General features: G+C 53.6%; 1 protein-coding gene across 1 annotated transcript in view; it reads left to right on the plus strand.

Annotated features, from left to right (window-relative positions):
• The first annotated feature begins 263 nt into the window (after positions 1-263).
• Positions 264-19,004, plus strand: part of Tgm2 (transglutaminase 2) — a 30,437-nt gene continuing 11,696 nt past the window's right edge. The window contains exons 1-8 of the mRNA XM_057781749.1: positions 264-395; positions 3,330-3,509; positions 7,702-7,944; positions 12,223-12,341; positions 14,030-14,158; positions 15,052-15,229; positions 17,263-17,398; positions 18,003-18,106. Of these exons, the coding sequence (XP_057637732.1) occupies positions 386-395; positions 3,330-3,509; positions 7,702-7,944; positions 12,223-12,341; positions 14,030-14,158; positions 15,052-15,229; positions 17,263-17,398; positions 18,003-18,106 (1,099 nt within the window). The 5' untranslated portion in view covers positions 264-385. The remainder of the gene's footprint in view (positions 396-3,329; positions 3,510-7,701; positions 7,945-12,222; positions 12,342-14,029; positions 14,159-15,051; positions 15,230-17,262; positions 17,399-18,002; positions 18,107-19,004) is intronic.

Genomic DNA, 19,004 nt, shown 5'->3' on the forward strand with positions numbered 1-19,004 from the left:
ATGCATGTGGTGTGTACGTGTGTATCTGTGTGTGCGATATGAGTGGTGTGTGGTATGTGTACGTATGTGTGTGTGGAGGGCTGCGTGTTCTTGGCCATTGGTCTGTCTGGCCTGTGAATCATACGTGTGTGTTCCATGTCCAGTGGCCCTGGTCTGATTTGGGTGTAGATCGCGAGTTCTGTTCCGAAGTCGCCCTGTGTCCGGCAGGGGGCGCCTCTGGCCCTCTTGGTCTCTGAACTGACTGCCCCGAGTGTCCGCCCCGCCCCACCCGGGCCCGCCCGGCCACGGGCTATAAGTTCGCGCCGGGCGGCTGGCCCGCAGCACCGCGCTGGTGGTCCACGCCCGAGTGTCCTGTCGCGTCCGAGCTGTCTCCGCTAACCTAGCCATGGCCGAGGGTGAGTGCCTGCGCCGTAGGGAGGTGGGGTCGGGACCAGGCCGGGCAGGCTCCAAGTCCGCAGAGGGGAACAACAGGTGGGCGGGGGAGGGAACCTTGCTGGCCTTAAGTTGTGGGCTCAGTTCCCCCAACCCCAGGGCACAGCTCTTAGCCCTACCCCTGAATGAGGTGAAAATGCTACTGGAATGTATACCTGGAAGGGTAAGGTACTGTCACCTTTCCCTGACTGCTTAGATCTGTGCCCCTACTGTGTGCCAGGTACAGGGATGCTGGCTGGAAGGTTGTACCCCTTGGCGAGGTGCAGCCTTCCTGACTGATTCTGTGGCCTCAAGTCGAAGGGGCATTCCAGCATTTGGTTGAGCACCGCTGAAGTCAGGCCTGAGGTCGCTTTGAATCTTCCTGTTCTCCAAGCCCAGACCTTGACTGCCATTGGAAGCTCGATGTTCCCAGCTATAGGTTAGGGACAATAGTGCCAGCCTTGGAGTGCCCAAGAGGGCTGAGAAGAGAGGAAAGGGTCCAGGGTTCTGTTCATTTTCTGCCCGCCTCCTTCGTGTGGCATGTGCTCTTACATGTTTGCAGGCAGCACACGGGCACACATGGGTCAGGACTGGTACGATGGAGGATCTTCCTGTCTGACCAGAATCCCAGCTGACCATTGAGTCAAGTCCACTCAGGGATGGCCTCTGCCTGCACTGTGACCCCCAAGGAAGGGACCCGGGGCAAGGGGAGAGGGGACACGAAGAGGGACCTGAAGCATGTAGACAAGGAAGTTCCAGAGGACTAGCCCTACTGTGTGGCCTTGGTCACTCCCTTCTCTGGAACCCCAACAGGCTGTGTGATCTGTCACCTAAGGGGCTACTTACCCCAAGGCAGTTTTCCATCTCTATTTCCAAAAGTTGGGGGACCTGGAAGATGGCCTAGACCTTGGGGCTTCCTCCAGCAGGGTCCCACTGGTTCAGAAGCATGAGGCCTTGAGTTCTATGATCCTGAGCTGTCTGCTGCACCCTCAGCCTATGGGTGGGGTCCTACACCCTGTCTCCCCAGGCTGGGGGGTAGTTACCCCCAGGGTCTCTAGAGAGACAGCCTCTTTCCCGCCGGCCCTAGCCTTCCATGGTTGAGGATTTTGTCTGTCTGTCCTGCCTCAAAAGCAGAGCCATTAACTTCTCTACGTGGTGAGGTCATTACCAGGGCCACCTTTGAATCCTGCTCCAAACCAAAGCAGTCACCTGCTGTGAGACCAGGACCACACAGCCTTTCATCTGAGGTGGTTCCCAGAGCAGCCCTCTGCACTTCCGGGACATTTCCTTCCCCTCAGTTTGGAATTCTTGCACAGCAGGAGGTCCAACACCTGGGCTGGATGACCTCAGGGGGCCATCCACTCCCTGGGCCTCCACTGGACCACAGGTCCTCCACTGCCCCCCCCCCCAGTCAACTCTGAGAGTGTTGTGTCCACTCCAGACCGGAATGAATCCTCAGTCCTGACCATGAGCTTGCTCAGACCTCCGCACCTCCCACCTGTGCTTGCCCAGGTCCTCAGCTCCCTCTGGAACAGAAAACTAGAACTTCCGCTCCTCACACCTCGCCTGGGCTGGGTCCTCTGTTAACTTCCTAGCCCCTTTTGAGGGGTTGGAGAAGGAGGCACGGAGAGGAAAGGACACTTGTCTAAGATCACAGAGCAGCACAGTGGAAGAAAATGTAGGTCTGCCGTGCTCGCCAAGTGTCATTTTAAAACCTTTTATTCTGGAGACGACTGGTCATCTGTAAAGCCGAGAGGATAACGCGGTGCAATAAATTCCTCTGCTCTCACTATCCAACCCGCTCCTGTGTCTGGCCCCTCTGCTGTGCTTGGGGAGAAAAATCTCATGTCGTATCAGCCATGAGTCTGTCAACACATGCCATCAAAAATAAGGACTCCGCTTCACAAATAGACAAGTCAGCGGAATCCCCTGAGGTCTCCGATCTGTTACCAATTCAATTCCCGGCTGTCTCCTGCACAGAGGGAATGTTTTAAAGTCTTCTTGTAAAGCCAGTCTTAGTAAGCCCCGCGCGTGGCAATGGGCAGAACCACCCTCGGTTTCTCATTATGGGGCCTCCCTTCAAGCTTTTAGGTTTGTTGTTGTTTGCTTTTTTGTTTGTTCTTTCTTGCAGTTGAGGTGTTAGGGAAAACAGAGCCTTTGCTGGAGGTCTCCCGGAACCTGAATTTTGTTGACTGTGCCCTGGTCCTGTCCTTTAGCCTGATCCTTAGTCTATGATATTTCTTGTACATTGAAAATTGGGTCTGAGCCAGACAGGAAGGCACAGGCTGTCTTCAGGCTGGAGGAACAGGAGTTTAAGGCCAGGCTGGGCTAGATAGTGAGACTTTGGGTAACAAAAGGGGAAGGGGAGAAAGGGAAAGGAATAGAAGTAAGAAGAGGAGGGAAGGGGGGAGGGGAAAGGAGGAGAGGGAAGGTGAGCGGGAAATTATTTGGCTCTGGCAGCAAATGTTGAGTAACTTCAATAGATCCCACTAAAACCCACTTGGAGATTATGACTATGTGGTAGGCCGTGTGGACCAGGTGCCTGTGCATCTTCACACCATCAATTTACTTAATGCTTGCCATGGCCCTGTGAGGTCCCAGAAGCCAAGGCACAGAAACTTTGAATTGCTGGCAATCCCATGACTGGGGCACAGCACAGGTCCCTTCTGCTGCAAGCATGACCTTGTGATTAGAACACAGGAGACACTTAGCCTTGTCAGACTCCTATGACCATGGGAAGCTGTGGGGTTGAATGGGTCAGGGCTGTGCCTTACAGAGGTGAGAGAATATCACCAGGGTCTAAAGAAGGTCATGGGGGTGCCGAGACCCCATGTATAGGTGGTGGGATTGTATCACTGACGACCACAGCCCCCAGAGAGATGCCATGGTGGCTCATGCCCCTTTTTCATTCTCTGTAGAGCTGATCCTGGAGAGGTGTGACTTGGAGATACAGGCCAATGGCCGTGACCATCACACGGCCGACCTGTGCCATGAGAAGCTGGTCCTGCGGCGTGGCCAGCGCTTCCGGCTGACGCTGTACTTTGAGGGCCGCGGCTATGAGTCCAGCGTGGACAACCTTACCTTTAGTGCTGTGACTGGTGGGTACCTTGGATCTCCTCTGTGTTGCTCCTGGTGGGGACGGGGCAGATGAATTCCACCTCTTTCCAAAGCCTTTCCCATCCTCTGAGGATCTCAGCTGTCATTAGCCCCATTTCACAGATGAGGAACTGAGGCCCAGAATAGAAGAGGGAGTGGCCGCACCAGGCCACTATCCACAGCTTTCTGCCTTGGAGGTTCATCATAATCCTATAGGTGACTTTTCTGTCCCACCAGCCAGTTCCCAAATAACCATGCAGAGTCTTATTAGTTATTAACAATGAGAGTAGCGCATCTTCATAGTGTACAAAAGGATTATTCCACAGCGTGAGGCAGCGTAATGTTTCCCACACTGAACAACCTTCCTGTCTCTTCTCACCAGGGCTTCCTAGAACCCACCAGACCTCCGGGATCTAGCTTAGCTCTGGGTAGTGGCGAAAGGGGCCTTCTAGAGGAAGGGTGGACTGCTGACCAGCGGTGTGACGTATGACAAGACCCTCAGGCTCTCTGAGACTGATTTCATCAGCAATTCACACTGGAGGGTTAAGTAAGATGGCCCAGGAAATGCCTAGATACTGATGGCTGCTTGCCTCATTCCAGAGGCTCCTGGGATAGGCAAAGAGTGCTGGACCCTGTCCACCCTGTTCCCAATCTCTCTGGTTGACTATTCCTAGGAAACTGGCCTTGAATGCCAAATCAGTTGTCTGACTTCTGGTAGGAACCACTCCCTCGGGGTCAGTAAGGGGTCACCTGACTGGGACTCTGGCCCAAGGGTGAGAAAGGCCAGCTTTCTTCCATCTTTGGGGGCAGAAAGAGTGGCAGGCAGGACTTGTCGACACAGCCCAGCTGAGGCCCTTTCTATCTGAGGGCTGTTTGATAAGCTTATCTTGGGGTTCACAGGCTGCCAGGATATCCCCTCCATGCCTTCCTCCTCCCTCCTCATCCACAGATGGAGCCATTACCCAGGGACACCCCACCCCAGCACCTATAGGGCTCGTTCTACCCACCAAAGGGTCCTAGCCAGTCTCTGGCCTTCCAGGCCCTGCAGAGCGGAAGGGTGGCACTATGCCGTTGTGCAGACCTGGATCATGCTTGGAGAGGTGGCGCATATAGCGGGGTAGTCCACATGCCCACGCTCATGCCATGCTAATGCCCCCAGGGTGGAACCATAATGGGCTCCCATTTTGCAGACAGGGAGCCTGAGGTAAGGCTAGATGGCCAAGTCACTCCCTCAGTGGTTAGATGCACAGCACAGCAGGCTTCAGTCCCTGACCCAGCTGTGAGTTGAGGCTCTCTGCCATTTAACCCCGTGTCCACCTGCATGGTCTCGATGTACTCCTCTGTGACATGGGTGACCGGTGAGCTGTCAGCCTGAGTAGACTGTCAGCACCCACGTATCTTTTCCTCCATCTCCATGGTCTGGGGAGCAGAACAGAGTCACTTAGCATCCCGAAGTCAGTGCTGGAAGGTACACTGACCTTCTGAACCCTGTAGCTAATCTCTGTTTGCCAGTCCCCATGGGTCACTTCCATCTGTAGGCAGTCATGGCTTCCCTGTCCACTATCCAAGACCCTCCCGGGTGCCGGGGATGCCTGAGGGACAATACCAGGAAGCCAGGCTCCTACCTCCAGGCCAGGCTTGAGTCAGTGCCCAGCCCAAGCCTGGCTGGGGACCTCCTTATCCAGCAGAGCTCTCTAGTTTATGTTCAGCCTGTCCTACCACTTCAGGGAAACTGAGGCCCAGAGAAAGGAGAGAGTTAGTCAAGTCACTCAGCGAAGGGGTGTGTGGCCCCACCCCAACTGTTTATTTTCCTTAAGCAGTTTGGGGTCTGGTGGGCTCTGCAGCAGTCGCAGGCCACAGTGGACAAACAGCCCTTGTTAAAGGACCAAACACTCCCCTTTTGGAGGGTGGAGGCAGGAGATGAAGCCAGTCCAATGGGGGAGAAGGGAACAGTTGTGAGGCTCACTGAAGGTGTTGCCCTGGAAGCTATACTTGCCCCAGCCCAGGCTGTCACCATGGTCTGGACAGTGCCAAGACCCCTTGGGTGTCTAGAGTTACATGGGTCTAAAGTGGATCTCATGGCACTCTCGACTGCACCAAGACTATCTTGTAGAACCCCAGCCAGGAACTTTGCAAAGAAAGCTACGGAAGCAGTGGTGGAAGCACAGGACAGTGTGTCCCGGCAAGCCCTCCTGGAAGAAAGGTGTGTGTGTGTGTGTGTGTGTGTGTGTGTGTGTGTGTGTGTGTGTACGTACATACACAAGTACATGTGTGACTGTTCCCGGATAGAAAGGTGGGATGTGTGTTTCCTGCCCTGCCCTAGGGATGGTATGTCAACAGAGACAGTGGCAGTGGGACCTGACCCAGGCAGGTTACCAGAGTGACCAGATAATTGATCATCCAAACAGGGACATTTCTGAGAAGGGAAGGGCGATGGTTGGGGTTGCGCTGGGGCCGCAAGCGTAATTCTGACTGACCTGCCCCCCCACTTCTAACCAGCCTGACTGTCTTTGCCTCAGTTTCCACATCTGTGAAGTTATTTCATTGTGCTAAAAGTATCTGTCTTGTGTCGCGGTCCTTGGAGCCTGCTATCTGGCCTGAGAACTCAGATTCTCATGTCCCTTTCGGAGGAAACATGTCTGTGGACAGTCCCTGCTCCAAATGCTTTCCATGCGCCCTCACCGAACCCACCAGCTGTGCTAGGACACAGGGAGAGAATAATAGGCCATAGTAACTGTTTACTGAGCACTTACTGTGTGCCTGGCTTGCCTTCTTGAAGCTTCTTGGCAACCTTAGGAGGAATGACTTCATTTCATAGATAGAAAAAGGCCCCATGTCACAGATAGTAGAACTCTGGCTTACAGAAACAAAGTCCCTTGCTACAAGGTTACAAGCCAGTTCCAGGCTTGAAGCTGGCCCTTGTGGGGCCTGTGGTCCAAGCCTGTTTCTTTGATGAAGATACTGCGGGTCAGAGAAACCTGGGTTCTTGGCTTAGGTTGCACAGTGCTGGTTTGCGGTAGAGGTGGAAACTAAACGCAGAGTAACTCTCTCGAGTCCCAGGCCTTGCTGGCTCTTTCCCAAATGTCAGCTCTGGAAATCAGGGAGGGTTTGGATGCCTTCACCTCAGCCCCTGGCACCCAGACAGCCTCTTGAGGCCTGTGTCATGCCTATTAGCTCACGGTTATATTTGGTCCTGGGTGCAGTGGTGCTGGCAGACAGAGAGGAGGGGTGGAGGCTGGAAGGGAGCCCCTCGGTGAGCAGGCCCCAATATTGTCAGCAGTGGATGGCAGAGCCACAGGGAGGGGGTGGAGAAATAAAAATAAACTGCCAGGCTGCCTCCCAGCTAGCCAGAAAGCTCCTCTGTTTCTCGGTTCTCTGCCCAAGGCCAAAGTGACCAGCCCTGCCCACTGTGACTCAGGCCTGCCTGCGTGGGCCAGCCCACCCCTTACCTGGAAGAGGTCTGTGCAGACCATGACACAGGACCTTTGGAGCCCACCAGGAAGCAGCATCTTTGGAAAAGAAGCAGTGTGGTGGTACTAGGGCCTCAAGACCCCAGAAACCCAGGGTCTCCTAAGAGCCCTCCTCTCTAGACTTCCCTTCTCCACTCTCCAGCCCAGAGAGTCAGAGCTGTCTATAAGATGCACAGGGCTGTAGGGAAGTGATGACCCTCATGTGCTGCCCATGGGATTTGAACCCGTAGCTGGAGGATCCCTGATAGGCTATTGTCCTCCACCAACCTATAGCCAGGATCTCAGATGTTCAGGTTCTGTCTCGGGAGTATGCAGCTATCTCGGAAGGGGAGCAGCGGTGTGCAGGAGAGGGATTCAGAGAGAACTGAGGGTCCCTGGTAATGTCTGTCATCATTCCTGCTTGGTGTCATAGACAGGCAAGCTGGGCCTGTCTAACATCCCCTCTGATCTGAGGTAGATCACCGCAGCTCCCCCAGGCTGTACTGTCCTCTTCCTGGAGACTCTTTCTGCTTGTAGACTCACCATATGCCTATGGCTTTTCAAGTGGGCTTGCAATGCCTACTTGGCCAATGAGAAAACAGAGGTTTAAGGAGGTGGGGCCTCTTGGCAGAGGGCAGAGTTCCTCCCGTGACTGAGGGTGGAACTAAGCCTTGACCCCAGGCCTGGGAGCCTGGATAGTATCCTGCCAGCTCTTCACTCACAGCTTCACCTCCCCTCTCTGCAGGCCCAGTTCCCAGTGAAGAGACAGGGACCAAGGTCCGCTTCCCACTCTCTGATGACGTCGAGGAGGGATCCTGGACAGCCTCAGTGCTGGACCAACAGGACAACGTCCTCGCACTGCAGCTCTGCACCCCAGCCAATGCCCCGATCGGCCAGTACCGCCTCAGCCTGGAGGCCTCTACTGGCTACCAAGGCTCCAGCTTCGTGCTGGGCCACTTCATCCTGCTCTTCAATGCCTGGTGCCCAGGTGAGCCATTTTCCATCTATGGGGGATGGGGAATGGCAGGAACCAATAGAGGAAATGTCAAAGAGGATTGATTGGGCGGGGCCACGGGTCAGCTCCTGTCCAGCCTCAAAATAAGGATTCTTTTGGCATCCCAGTTTATAGACAGGAAGCCAGGTGACTCATCGGTACCAAAGGCTGCAGTCCAGGTCTGGGGCCCATGAGTTCCAACAGCACTAGCAGCTGGGTGTCTGGATCCATTTGACTGGTGTCAACAGAATCCCATAGACTAGTTATAAACATGACTGACAGTTCTGGGGATTGGGTGGTACAAGATCAAGACCGTGGGTCACATCCAGTGAGGGCCTTCTTATTGTGCCCCAGCATGCTGAAAAGCATCACGTAGTGAGAGAGGGAGAGAGGACCAAAGTCTTCTATAGCCGTCTCATCCTGAAGGTAACTAACCCAGTCCTCAGTTAAGGACAGGACACATTTGTCAGACCTCCCTCCTAACACCACTACCTTGGACTTAAGTTACAAAGCAAGAACGTTGGGGGTACAAGGCGGTGTGTGGTTCACGAGTCTCCCTTATGGGAGTGGCACCCCCAGCTCATGGCCAGTGCCAGGCACTGTTCTCATTCTGTTCACGAGGTCCTGGTTTACACTCATCTAGGTTACTGTGAGGATGGGAAACTGGGTCGAGTCGGGCTGGTAACCACTTCCTTGTGTAGCTGCCAGGGAAGAAGATGGCAGTTTCCTTTTGCTCAGACAGGAAACCGAGACTCAGAGGAGTGGTTCTGGGAAGCTCCTTCTGTCGGCAGGGGACAGTGGCAGAGGAGGAAGTGAGAGAGGAGACCTAGGAAAAGCCCAGGCCAGCTTGGGTACTGGGAGGAGGTCAGGCTGGGGCGCACCTCCCCAGCCTCAGTTTACCCATCTCAGTTGTTTGCTCCTTGCTCTGACATGGTGAGGCAGGAGGGGACTCTCAGGCGGTAAAGCCTGGGAATTCAGTGGCCTTCCAGGATAGACCCCTCCCCCTGCCCCACGGTGTCTGGCCTCTCTGCTGTTAGGCAATTCTTTTCTTCTCTATTTTGGGAAATTTTATGACATACTCTATTGGAGGCTTTTAAAATTCCTCTGTTGTGCCTACTTTGACTTGTCTAATTCTAACAGATGCCAGAACAACCTTTTTTAAAAAAAAAATTTAGAGGCAGCATCTCATATAATTCAGGTTAGCTAGCCTCCAACTAACTGTAACTGAGGATGACCTTGAACTTCCGATCCTCCTGCTTCCACACCCAGTTAAAAATGACCACTCTGTTTTGTGGGGCTGGAGAGATGACTCTGTGGCTAAAAGCACTGGCTACTTGTTTAAAGGATCAGGGTTTGAACCCCAGCACCCACATAGTGGGTAACAGCCATCTGTAACTCCAGTTCCAGGAGATCCGATGTCCTCTTCTGACACCCTTGGTGGTGTGCACACATATATGCCAGTAAAACACCCATACACTCACACACACACTCACATGTACACAATGCTCTCTCTCTCACACACACACATGCTTTCTCTCACACACACATGCACACTCGCATACACACACACTCGATCGCTCACACACACTCACATGTACACAATGCTCTCCCACACATACACACACATGCTTTCTCTCACACACATGCACACTCACATACACACACACTCGATTGCTCACACACACACTCACATGTACACAATGCTCTCCCACACATATACACACACACGCTTTCTCTCACACATGCATACACACTCGATCACACACACACTCTCTCTCTCACACACACACACACTACACTGGGGACTCTGTTGTCTGCTGGCTTAGGTCAGTCTAAGCTCTGTCCATACACACTGGGGAGATTGCTATTTCCAAGACGTCCTCTATCAAACATGAAAGGTCAGGCCTGATATTGCAGGCCTGATATTCATACTTGAAGGCCGAGACAGGTGGATTGTGAGTTCAAGGCCAGACTGGGCAACTTGGTGAGACCCTGTCTCAAAAAGAGAAGTCTGGGGATGTAGCTCAGTGGCCGAGTGCTTGCTTAGCATGCTTGAAGGCCTGGGTCCAATCAGCTAAAATCTGGTTTCTCCTATAGCCGTCTTCAGACCTGTGCACAGTGCTCTGAACACAGCTGCCCTGTCTTTCCAAGAGTTCAAATGCCTTGGTCCTTGCCAGCATGGACTGCATCTGCCCAGTGCCCTGCTAATGGCCTTGAGGTCATCCCCAATGGCATGTGGGGTGTCTTACAGAGCACACAATACGATGATTTTTTGGAATAGAGGTGACTTTGCTGAGACAAACTGCCGTTTGTTTGGGTGGAGGACGATCCCTTGCCAACCCACAGGGCAGGGAGAGGGCAGCTCCCGGGGATGTCCCCCTTCCTCTGGCTCCGCCTCACCCTGCCCTGAGGGTTGGAGTGGGTCCTGGCCAAGCAGTACAATGAGTGACTAAGGTGACCCACATTGCAGGGTCTGGAGGAGACAGGAAGTTGGGCTCCGGTAGGGACAGCTGTAGGGGAAATTTCGAGAAGAGATGGGAAAGGGCTGGTTCTGCCGGGAAATGGGTTCCCCTGCCCTGGATCTAAGGCCACAGGATGGTGCCGGCGTGCGTACGGCTTCATGTCCCCAGAGCATTCTCAACGTCACCAGAAGTCAGAGCTATGATCCCAATACCACATGTGATAACCACACTCCATGCGGCAACCCTGAATTTCACTTTCTCTTTTACTCCCCTCTTCGCTCTGCATGGTGGCACTCAGTAATGGAAAACTAAGACCCCCTCCCCCAACCCCTGCCCCAGCTTCAGAGCCAGAGAGCAGTGGGCCCAGGGTGCCATCGCACTCACCTTCCTCCCTGCAATGCAGAGGTGCTGGGCACTGCACAGGTCTACCTGGTGGTCTAACCTTGCCTTGTAGTAGCCCCCAGGACCCTTTCTCCAGCAGGTTCAGCAGGGACTGGAGTTTGGAGTTTGCCATTCTTTTAGACACCATGAAGATGCTTTAATTTCTTTTTTAAAAAGGGGGGAAGGTGATGGGGTTGCACCTAAGTTGATAAGGTGTTAGCCTACCATACCTGAAGCCCTAGGGTTGATACCTAGCACCACATAAAGTAGGCAAGGTGACTCACACTTGTGATCCCAGCACTCAAGAGATAGAGACAGGAGGATCAGAAAGGCGAGGTTTTACCTTTAGCTGCATAGAGAGTTTGAAGATGACCTGCGATCAATGAGACCCTGCCTTTAAAAATGTTTGCTGTTTTTGTTGTTTAAGTGAACCGTTTTATTGTGTGATATCAAGACATCAAGCATAGTTGAATTTTCTCAGTGATGGAGGAGGAATTCAAAGAGAATAGACACCCAGGCTAAGGGTACCAGAGTCATCATGAGGCCCTCGGTTTTTCCTCCCTGCCTCGGTTTCTCTGACATCATAAAGCCAGCCTGACCACTAAGCCTCAGCCTTGTTGGCCCGTCTCCTCCCCACTAGTCATGGGGAACCCTGTAACCCATACCTTCTCTGATCCACAGCTTTGGCAGGTGTCCTAGGCTTATGCTGTGACCTTCTAGCCTCCTCGGTCATGTCTCACCGAGCATCCCTGACCAAAGCTGGCCAAGCTCTGCCTCCCTAGGATGGCGGTGACCCTTCTTGGTGTCTTTATGGCTCTGGAACCTTCTCCCCAGGGAGTCCTGCACCTTCCCAGGCTGACTTAGGAGTCTGTTCCCAGCACCCCACATCTGCCACACCTTTCACTTGCAGGCAACACCAGGAGGTGCTGAGATGGGCTCAAAGGCCCAGGTCACATTGAAAATGAGCATCGGAGCAGAGTACTGATGCACAGAGTGGTGGCGCACACCTTTAATCCCAGTATTCAGGAGGCAGAGATTGGTGGATCTCTGAGTTCAAGGCCAGTCTGGTCTACAGAGCTAGTTCCAGGACAGCCAGGGCTACACAGAGAAGCTCTGTCTTGAAAAACAAAACAGCTTCCTAGTCCAGCCTTCTCCAACACTTATTTGGATGTTAGCTTTCTCAACTGCGGTGCACACCTGAGCCTCAGTTTCCCTGTCTTTAAGATAGGGAGAGTAAATGGATTCACATATGTTCTGCTTTCATCACAACTCTGGGCATGTTGGGAAGTGGATGTTGGCAGCCTTGTCTCTAAACGATTCGTTTCTCTAATTGAGAGAGGCTTGGACTAGGGAGTTAGCTCCCAGCTGTCATGTTGCAGGGCCCCTGACTTTGCCGGCTCAAGCTGAGCCCCCTTGCTTCTGTCCACAGCGGACGACGTGTACCTAAACTCAGAGGAGGAGCGACGGGAATACGTCCTCGCCCAGCAGGGCTTCATCTACCAGGGCTCCGTCAAGTTCATCAAGAGTGTGCCTTGGAACTTTGGGCAGGTAGGACAGCACCTGCCCCTCACAGTGACCACAAGCCAGCCTGTGTTGGGGGAGCCGGAGATTTCAAGATGCGAGGGGGTTACAGAGTCACCAGTCCATCCTGTTAGAATGCAGGGTGCCCATATAGCTGCAGGCCCAGAGAGGTCTAAGGCTTGCCTAAAGTCACACAGCAGAGTCAGCACCCATGGGCTCAGGGAGAAGGATGAGGAGAGTCTGGGGAACAATGAAACCAGCTGGGGTTCTCAGAGGAGGAGGTAGTGAAGGACCCTTGATATAGTGATGGCACTCAGCAGGTATCAGTGTGTGCTCAGCCTGGGCCAGGAAGTGGGTGAGGACCTTGTTGAGACAATAATTCCTAAGGAGAGCCTCTCTCAGAAATACCTGAAAGCCAAAGCGGCCAAGCCACACACCTAGCTTTTGATAGACAGATCTGGGTGGGGCTGGAGTTTACCTTCTCAAGCACTCCCAGGGTGCTGATGCTGTCCAGAGAACACGTGTTTGTATCAGCCACTGCTCAGTAACAAACAAGCCTACCACATAAGTGGCTGAAAGTAATAACCATTCAACCAGGCCATGACTCCTTACAAATGGAGACCAGCCATGGCAAGGCTGCGGAGTCCCGGCTGGGCTGGACTCAGACAGCGAGCTGGCTAACTATCTGTCCTACTGTTTCTGGTTCCCAGGCAGGGCCAGTTCTGTAAACCCAGAAACTCATTTCCTTCATTACCCAGCCTCCCAGAAAACCTCTCGATCCTGTAGAGAAAACTTAGAAAGCAGAACCATAGCACCCGGCCGCTGGTGCATTGGGGGGAGGTCTCCAAGGGTGGAGCTCATCTTGCAGTCTCTGGATCTAAGTCTGATGTTCAGACCCTCCTTGGGTGGAGCGAAGTCCTCCTTTATGCCTCAGGGTCATGCTGACCACAGCTTCCTCCTGAGGGATCATAGCAGCAGAGATCCCTACCCAGCATAGGCAGCCTGGCTGTGGGAGTAAGTGAGCCGTGTCTCCGTGACGCATAAACCGCAAATCAGTCTCAGTTTCCAGGGCTTTGCGTTCTCTTCTGAGGAACAGGGTCACGTCTCTGCTTTGACCTTCATGGTTCTCCTTTGCCGAGACTTAACGGAGAGGAAGCCTCATTGTCCATGGTGATTGGGGAGGGCTTCTAGAAATAGGAAGCGTTTGAGCTGGGCTTTGCAGAGCAAGTAAGAGTTTGCCATACAAGAGGCTAGCTCTGTGGGGAGAACTCAGAGGTGGAAAACGTAAACGCTGTCTGAGAAAGACGTTGTGGGTAATGGAACCTCAAGAGGTGAGGTGGGAAAGTCCTGGCTGTAAATATCTCCTGGCATCAGGCTGATGACAATAGGGACAACAGCAAGCCCTAGAGGGCTGTTCTGGCGCATGGAACAAGGCTTGATCCCGAACAGCACAAGATGAAGAGCAGAGGAAGGAAGGAGAACCCTTGAGGTGCCAGATGGGCATGCCCCTCCCCCTCTTCACACCCATGCCCCCCAGATGTCACACTGTTCCCTCCTCGGCCTTCAGCAGCTGGAGTCCTGAGAACGCCCAGAACCAGCTGGACTCCCGTCTATTAGTGAGAGGGAGTGTGGTCCCTGCAGCTGTGGTGGTATAGGACAGCTTCCTGCAGAGGCTGGCATCCCAACTCCCTGTTCTATTGTTTGCTTGGACACAGTTTGAAGATGGCATCCTAGAGACCTGCCTGATGCTCCTGGACGTGAACCCCAAATTCCTGAAGGACCGTGCCCGGGACTGCTCACGCCGCAAAAGTCCCATCTACGTGGGCCGGGTGGTGAGCGGCATGGTGAGTTTGGGGGTTTCGGCAGGCCGTTCCCTTCTGGGATGATGAGGCCGTGCTCTGTGTTGGGGATAATGAGGACTTGGGAGCAGAGATAAGTCTCGGTAAAAGAAGTTTAGAAAGCTTTACACAAACAAGGTTCCCAATGCAATTCAATCATTCACTCAGAAAATATTGACTAACGGCCCCTAATGTCCTAGGCACTAGGGCAGAGCTGGGTCTAAACTGTGTGTAGCCCTAAATCCCATAATACTCTATTCTAGTGGGAGAGAGGCAGACACTAGTGGAAACATGAGGAATGAGTGCACACGCATCTATCAAGATGCACGGGCTGGGGGGGCAGGGCGAGTGAGTGACCAAGCACAGGTTCTCACCACAGGGCGGGCTGAGGGGTCTCTCTCTGGTGTGGTCCCCAGAGCTCAGGAAAAGATATACAGCCTGTGCTGAGGGCATGAAGAGAGGCTAGAGGAGAGTGAGCAAGGGGAGCGAGCGGATGCAGAAAGAGCTGGGTGGGCAGGGCCAGAGCACCCAGAGCCATGGGCTGTGGACCAAAGGTTGGATTCTGTTCTGGAAGCAGTGGATTCTTGAGAGACACGTGGAGCCAGTGTGAGTGTTTGGGAAAATCAATCACATCATGACCCTGGATTCACAAGGCAGGTTCAGGCCCTGAATCAGATCCTTGCCCATGGCTTTGCTAGGTCTTCCTCTCTGTCTCCTGAGCCCTTGGCTGCACACCCAGTTATCCCTAACACCCCATCTGGTGCACCATGGCACACTGCAGCTCCAACCCTTCCTCCTAGGATGACCTGACTTTGATCCCTTGCTCTATGCCTACTCCTCCTGACCTACCCTCTACCCTGGCCCAGACTTTGCCTCCCATGATGCTCTCTTGATTGCAGGTCAACTGCAATGATGACCAGGGTGTACTTCTGGGTCGATGGGACAACAATTATGGGGATGGTATCAGTCCCATGGCCTGGATTGGCAGTGTGGACATCCTGCGGCGCTGGAGGGAACATGGCTGTCAGCAAGTGAAGTACGGGCAATGCTGGGTGTTTGCGGCTGTAGCCTGCACAGGTAAGCTGCGGCTGGGTAGCCCATGGGGACACAGGGAGACCTGATGTCAGTACTGTTTCTGCCCTTAAGATACTGTGGGGCCTGGAGAATGTGGCAACTCATTAGTCCCTTTCCTGTTTCTCTTTTTCCCATGGATTCCATACGCTAACCCTTTTCTCTAGGACCTAACACCCCTTCCCTCCAAGGGACCTCCTGAAGTCTCCTAGAGAGATCCCATACCCCAGCCTCCCACCTAGGTGCCTTTGTTTCTGGCTATGGCCACCTTCCAGATTGGTATTAAAGAGACAAACCTTCAGTCAAGTCCACAGCTCAGAGACCCCGGGAGCAATGCTTAGTCTAACTTTCTAGTCTCCAGATGGATTTGGGCCAGAGAATCGGTGTCTCCAAGCCTCAGTTTCCCCACATGAGAAATAGAGGCAATAGTGATAAACTAATCACAGGGAATTCTGAGACAGTGCCACTCAGCTGAGTCTTCAAGCCAAGAACAGTTTGGCCTGGGGTCCCAGGGCATCAAGGGTCCCAGGGCATCTTGGTGGGCCCCTGGGTATTTTATCAGTGCCCGGCCCTCAGCAGCACCAACCACACTGATGGTTGCCTTGGAGGACGTGTGACACACTGGCTGTCCCATAGTACCTCCCAGTGCTGCTCTGGGCACCAGGCAGAAGAGACTGCCTCACCCATGTCTTCTCCCAATCACCACATCCTAGCAAGCTGCTATTATAGGCTCCTCTTCCCCAGTGGGAAGTGGAAAGAGAGGAAGTGACTTGCCCAAGGTCACACTGCTGGCTCAGGGCACAGTCTGGCCCTGAGCCAGGTACGCATGACTCTGGGGAAGCCCCAAGTCCTTAGACTGTGGAGATGAGGTCTCTCAGGACACTGTCCTGGGAACAGGAAGGGTGCTGCCTCCATGACAGCAACCAGGCAAACCGGAGGCACACGGCATATAGAACAAGGCCAGGACTTACAACACCTTCAGCGAGGCTGCAGGACCCAGGCAAGAGGTAGCAGGTCACTTCTGTCCCTCCCCCTCCAAATACTTCTGAGTCTCCTGGCCAGAAGCCAGGGCCATCTGGGAAGCTCTTTCACAAGCTAATGTAAGGCAAAGGGCAAAGGCCACACCCAGCCTCCCCCTTCAAAGATTCTAAGTCAGTCAAAATGAAAAGTAAGGCAGGAGTCCCATGGCTGGCTCTCTCGGTGAACTTTTGGTCTGGCTTTATCTCTTAGATACTTACATTCTTTTTCCCACCCCGGGAACCCGTCCCTTTTATAGTAAGGACTGAGTGTGTCTCAGGGTTACCCTGCTTGCCTAGTGGGTCCAAGGCACTTGCAAAGAAACAAGAGTTGGGGCTGTAGCTCAGTTGGTAGAATACCTAACATATATGAGACCCTAGTTGGCACCCCACCTCCACATTAATGGGCGTTATAGTGAATGCCGGCAATCTCAGAACACAGGAGATGGGAGCAGGAGGATCAAGAACAGAAATTCAAAGTTCAAGAATTCAAGGTCACCCTTGACTATGCAGTTAGGCCAACCAGGTTACAAGAGACCCTGTCCCAAAACAAATAAAGTGGGGAGGGGCATTCACAATTCTTGTCCCCCTCTTTGTGTTGAGCTTGTGGAGTTGAGCTTAGTCTACCCGGAGCACTTAGCACCTTGCTCCGCCCCCTGCTGTTCCAGACCAGGTCTGACCTCCCTTACCATCTGCCCTTTGCTCCAGGGCTGTCATGCCAGAGGGTACTGGAGGTTGGTGTGGCTCGAGTAAAATGTGCAAGGAGGTGATCAGGGCTCAGGGGCCACACCAGAGATTGTATTTCAGAATCATGACAGAGGAACATGGTGGGCATGGGGTGACCAGCCAGGCAGGCGTCATTGCCGGGCAAGAGTTGCTGGTGCATAATCTCACCACATGGTCAGTGGGCTCATCGTTCGCTGGGGTGCAGATGGGCCTGTGGAGGCCTGAGCAGGGTAGCTTTGTCCGGAGCCTCAGCAACGTTGTGGACTCTTCTTCACCTCCCCACTGCTCAACCTCCAGTGCTGCGGTGCCTTGGCATCCCCACCAGAGTGGTGACCAACTACTACTCAGCCCATGACCAGAACAGCAACCTGCTCATCGAGTACTTCCGGAATGAGTTTGGGGAGCTGGAGAGCGGCAAGAGCGAGATGATCTGGTGAGGGGCCTGCGCTGAGACCGGCAGGGGAAACCTGTGGAGCTTCTTAGGACAGGCTGTATACCAAGAACTGAACCTCGATGGCTGAACAGGAATGGGCAGGGGAACTGGCCTGGAGAAAACTGGGTGGAGGCTGAGAGGCAGGAAGCCCACCACAGACAGCCCTGCAAGGGATGGCCGGAGGAACTGGGAGGGGGTGGGGGTCTGGAATGTGAGTTGGGATCCTGGCTGGCTTCCAGGACTGCTCTCAGCTTCAGGGTAGGTGAGGACTGAGCCATCCCTATAGACCAGGATTGGAGCAGGGAGCTGGGGCTGGGGTGCTCAGGGGGTGGAGAGGGGCCTGGATCAGGCAGGGAGTGAGGGCAAGGAAGGAGAGGTTAGTCAGCCAGAGGAGAAGAAAGGGTTTCAGAGATTGTGGAAGATCAGAGGACAAGAAGGAGTCCCCACTAAAGAACTTGCTACTGAGACAGCTCCAGGGGAGGCCAGAGAGGTGGATTCAGGGCTTCCCGGTCTCCCATAGGCCGTGGTGAGTAGGGTCCCTGGGAGTGACGAGTGACCGGAAAACTGTCTTCTGCCTCTGTCCCTTGCCTCTGTCCCCACCTAGGAACTTCCACTGTTGGGTGGAGTCCTGGATGACCAGGCCGGACCTGACGCCGGGCTACGAGGGGTGGCAGGCCATTGACCCCACACCGCAGGAGAAGAGCGAAGGTTAGTAGGGACAGCATTCCCAAGAGGGGAGCTGGGATGGAGGAGCTGCAGCATAGTGATGCTGAGATGCCAGCCGGAGGCCAGCAATGGCGCGGCAGCACTTCATCTGTGAAATCAGCACACCCCTTGTGCAGGAGGCAAATGCCAACGAGCATAAAGAAAAAGCAACATCTTCCCCTCCCAAAACAGCCTCATCAATTGCTTCCAGCAATCCCAAATATGACATTGTACGTGTGAGACAGACAGACAGACAGCACCAAGGCAAGGTCTGACAAAGGGCATGGAAATCCCCTCGGAATATTTTTTAAATGCATTGAATCCAAGGCATGGGGATACAAAGACCATCAAAGTTCTAGAAAACCCCCTTTATGGCATAGTAACACTTGATCCTTATAGAGCGAGTTCTAGGGCTGGGGCCCATGTATGTGATAGCTCCTGCTGTCTGGGACAACTGCAAGGTCATGGGGAATGTCTGTGGTTCTTATCGTGGCAGTTGTCACTGCCCCGTGCTTCGTCACTTGATTTTGTCATTAGGGGACAAGTTGCTGAAGTTCTGTAAGATAAAGATATCATTTTTCTACACCCAAAGTCACTGGACCCTTAGGTTCTGTAAGAAGCTGGGCAGGGACTGTGGAGCTGGTGAAGAGCATCAGTGTTAGGTGGCCTTTTGTGACCTTGTCCGTATCCTAGTGTGACAGTCCTGTGTTTTTATTTGCTGTGACAATGTCCCATCTCAGGACATAACAGAATATTCCCACCCATCTCTAGCCCCTAACAGTGTAGGTGTGGACAGTGCCGGGCACGTAAACCCAGATCTCACATTCTGCATTGGCTGAGGCCAAACTGTCGCAGGCATTGATTTCCACTCAATGTACCCAGTAGGTGGGAGTGAGACCTG

The sequence above is a fragment of the Chionomys nivalis genome, chromosome 9 (genome assembly GCF_950005125.1).
Source record: "Chionomys nivalis chromosome 9, mChiNiv1.1, whole genome shotgun sequence".
NCBI classification, from domain to species: domain Eukaryota; kingdom Metazoa; phylum Chordata; class Mammalia; order Rodentia; family Cricetidae; genus Chionomys; species Chionomys nivalis.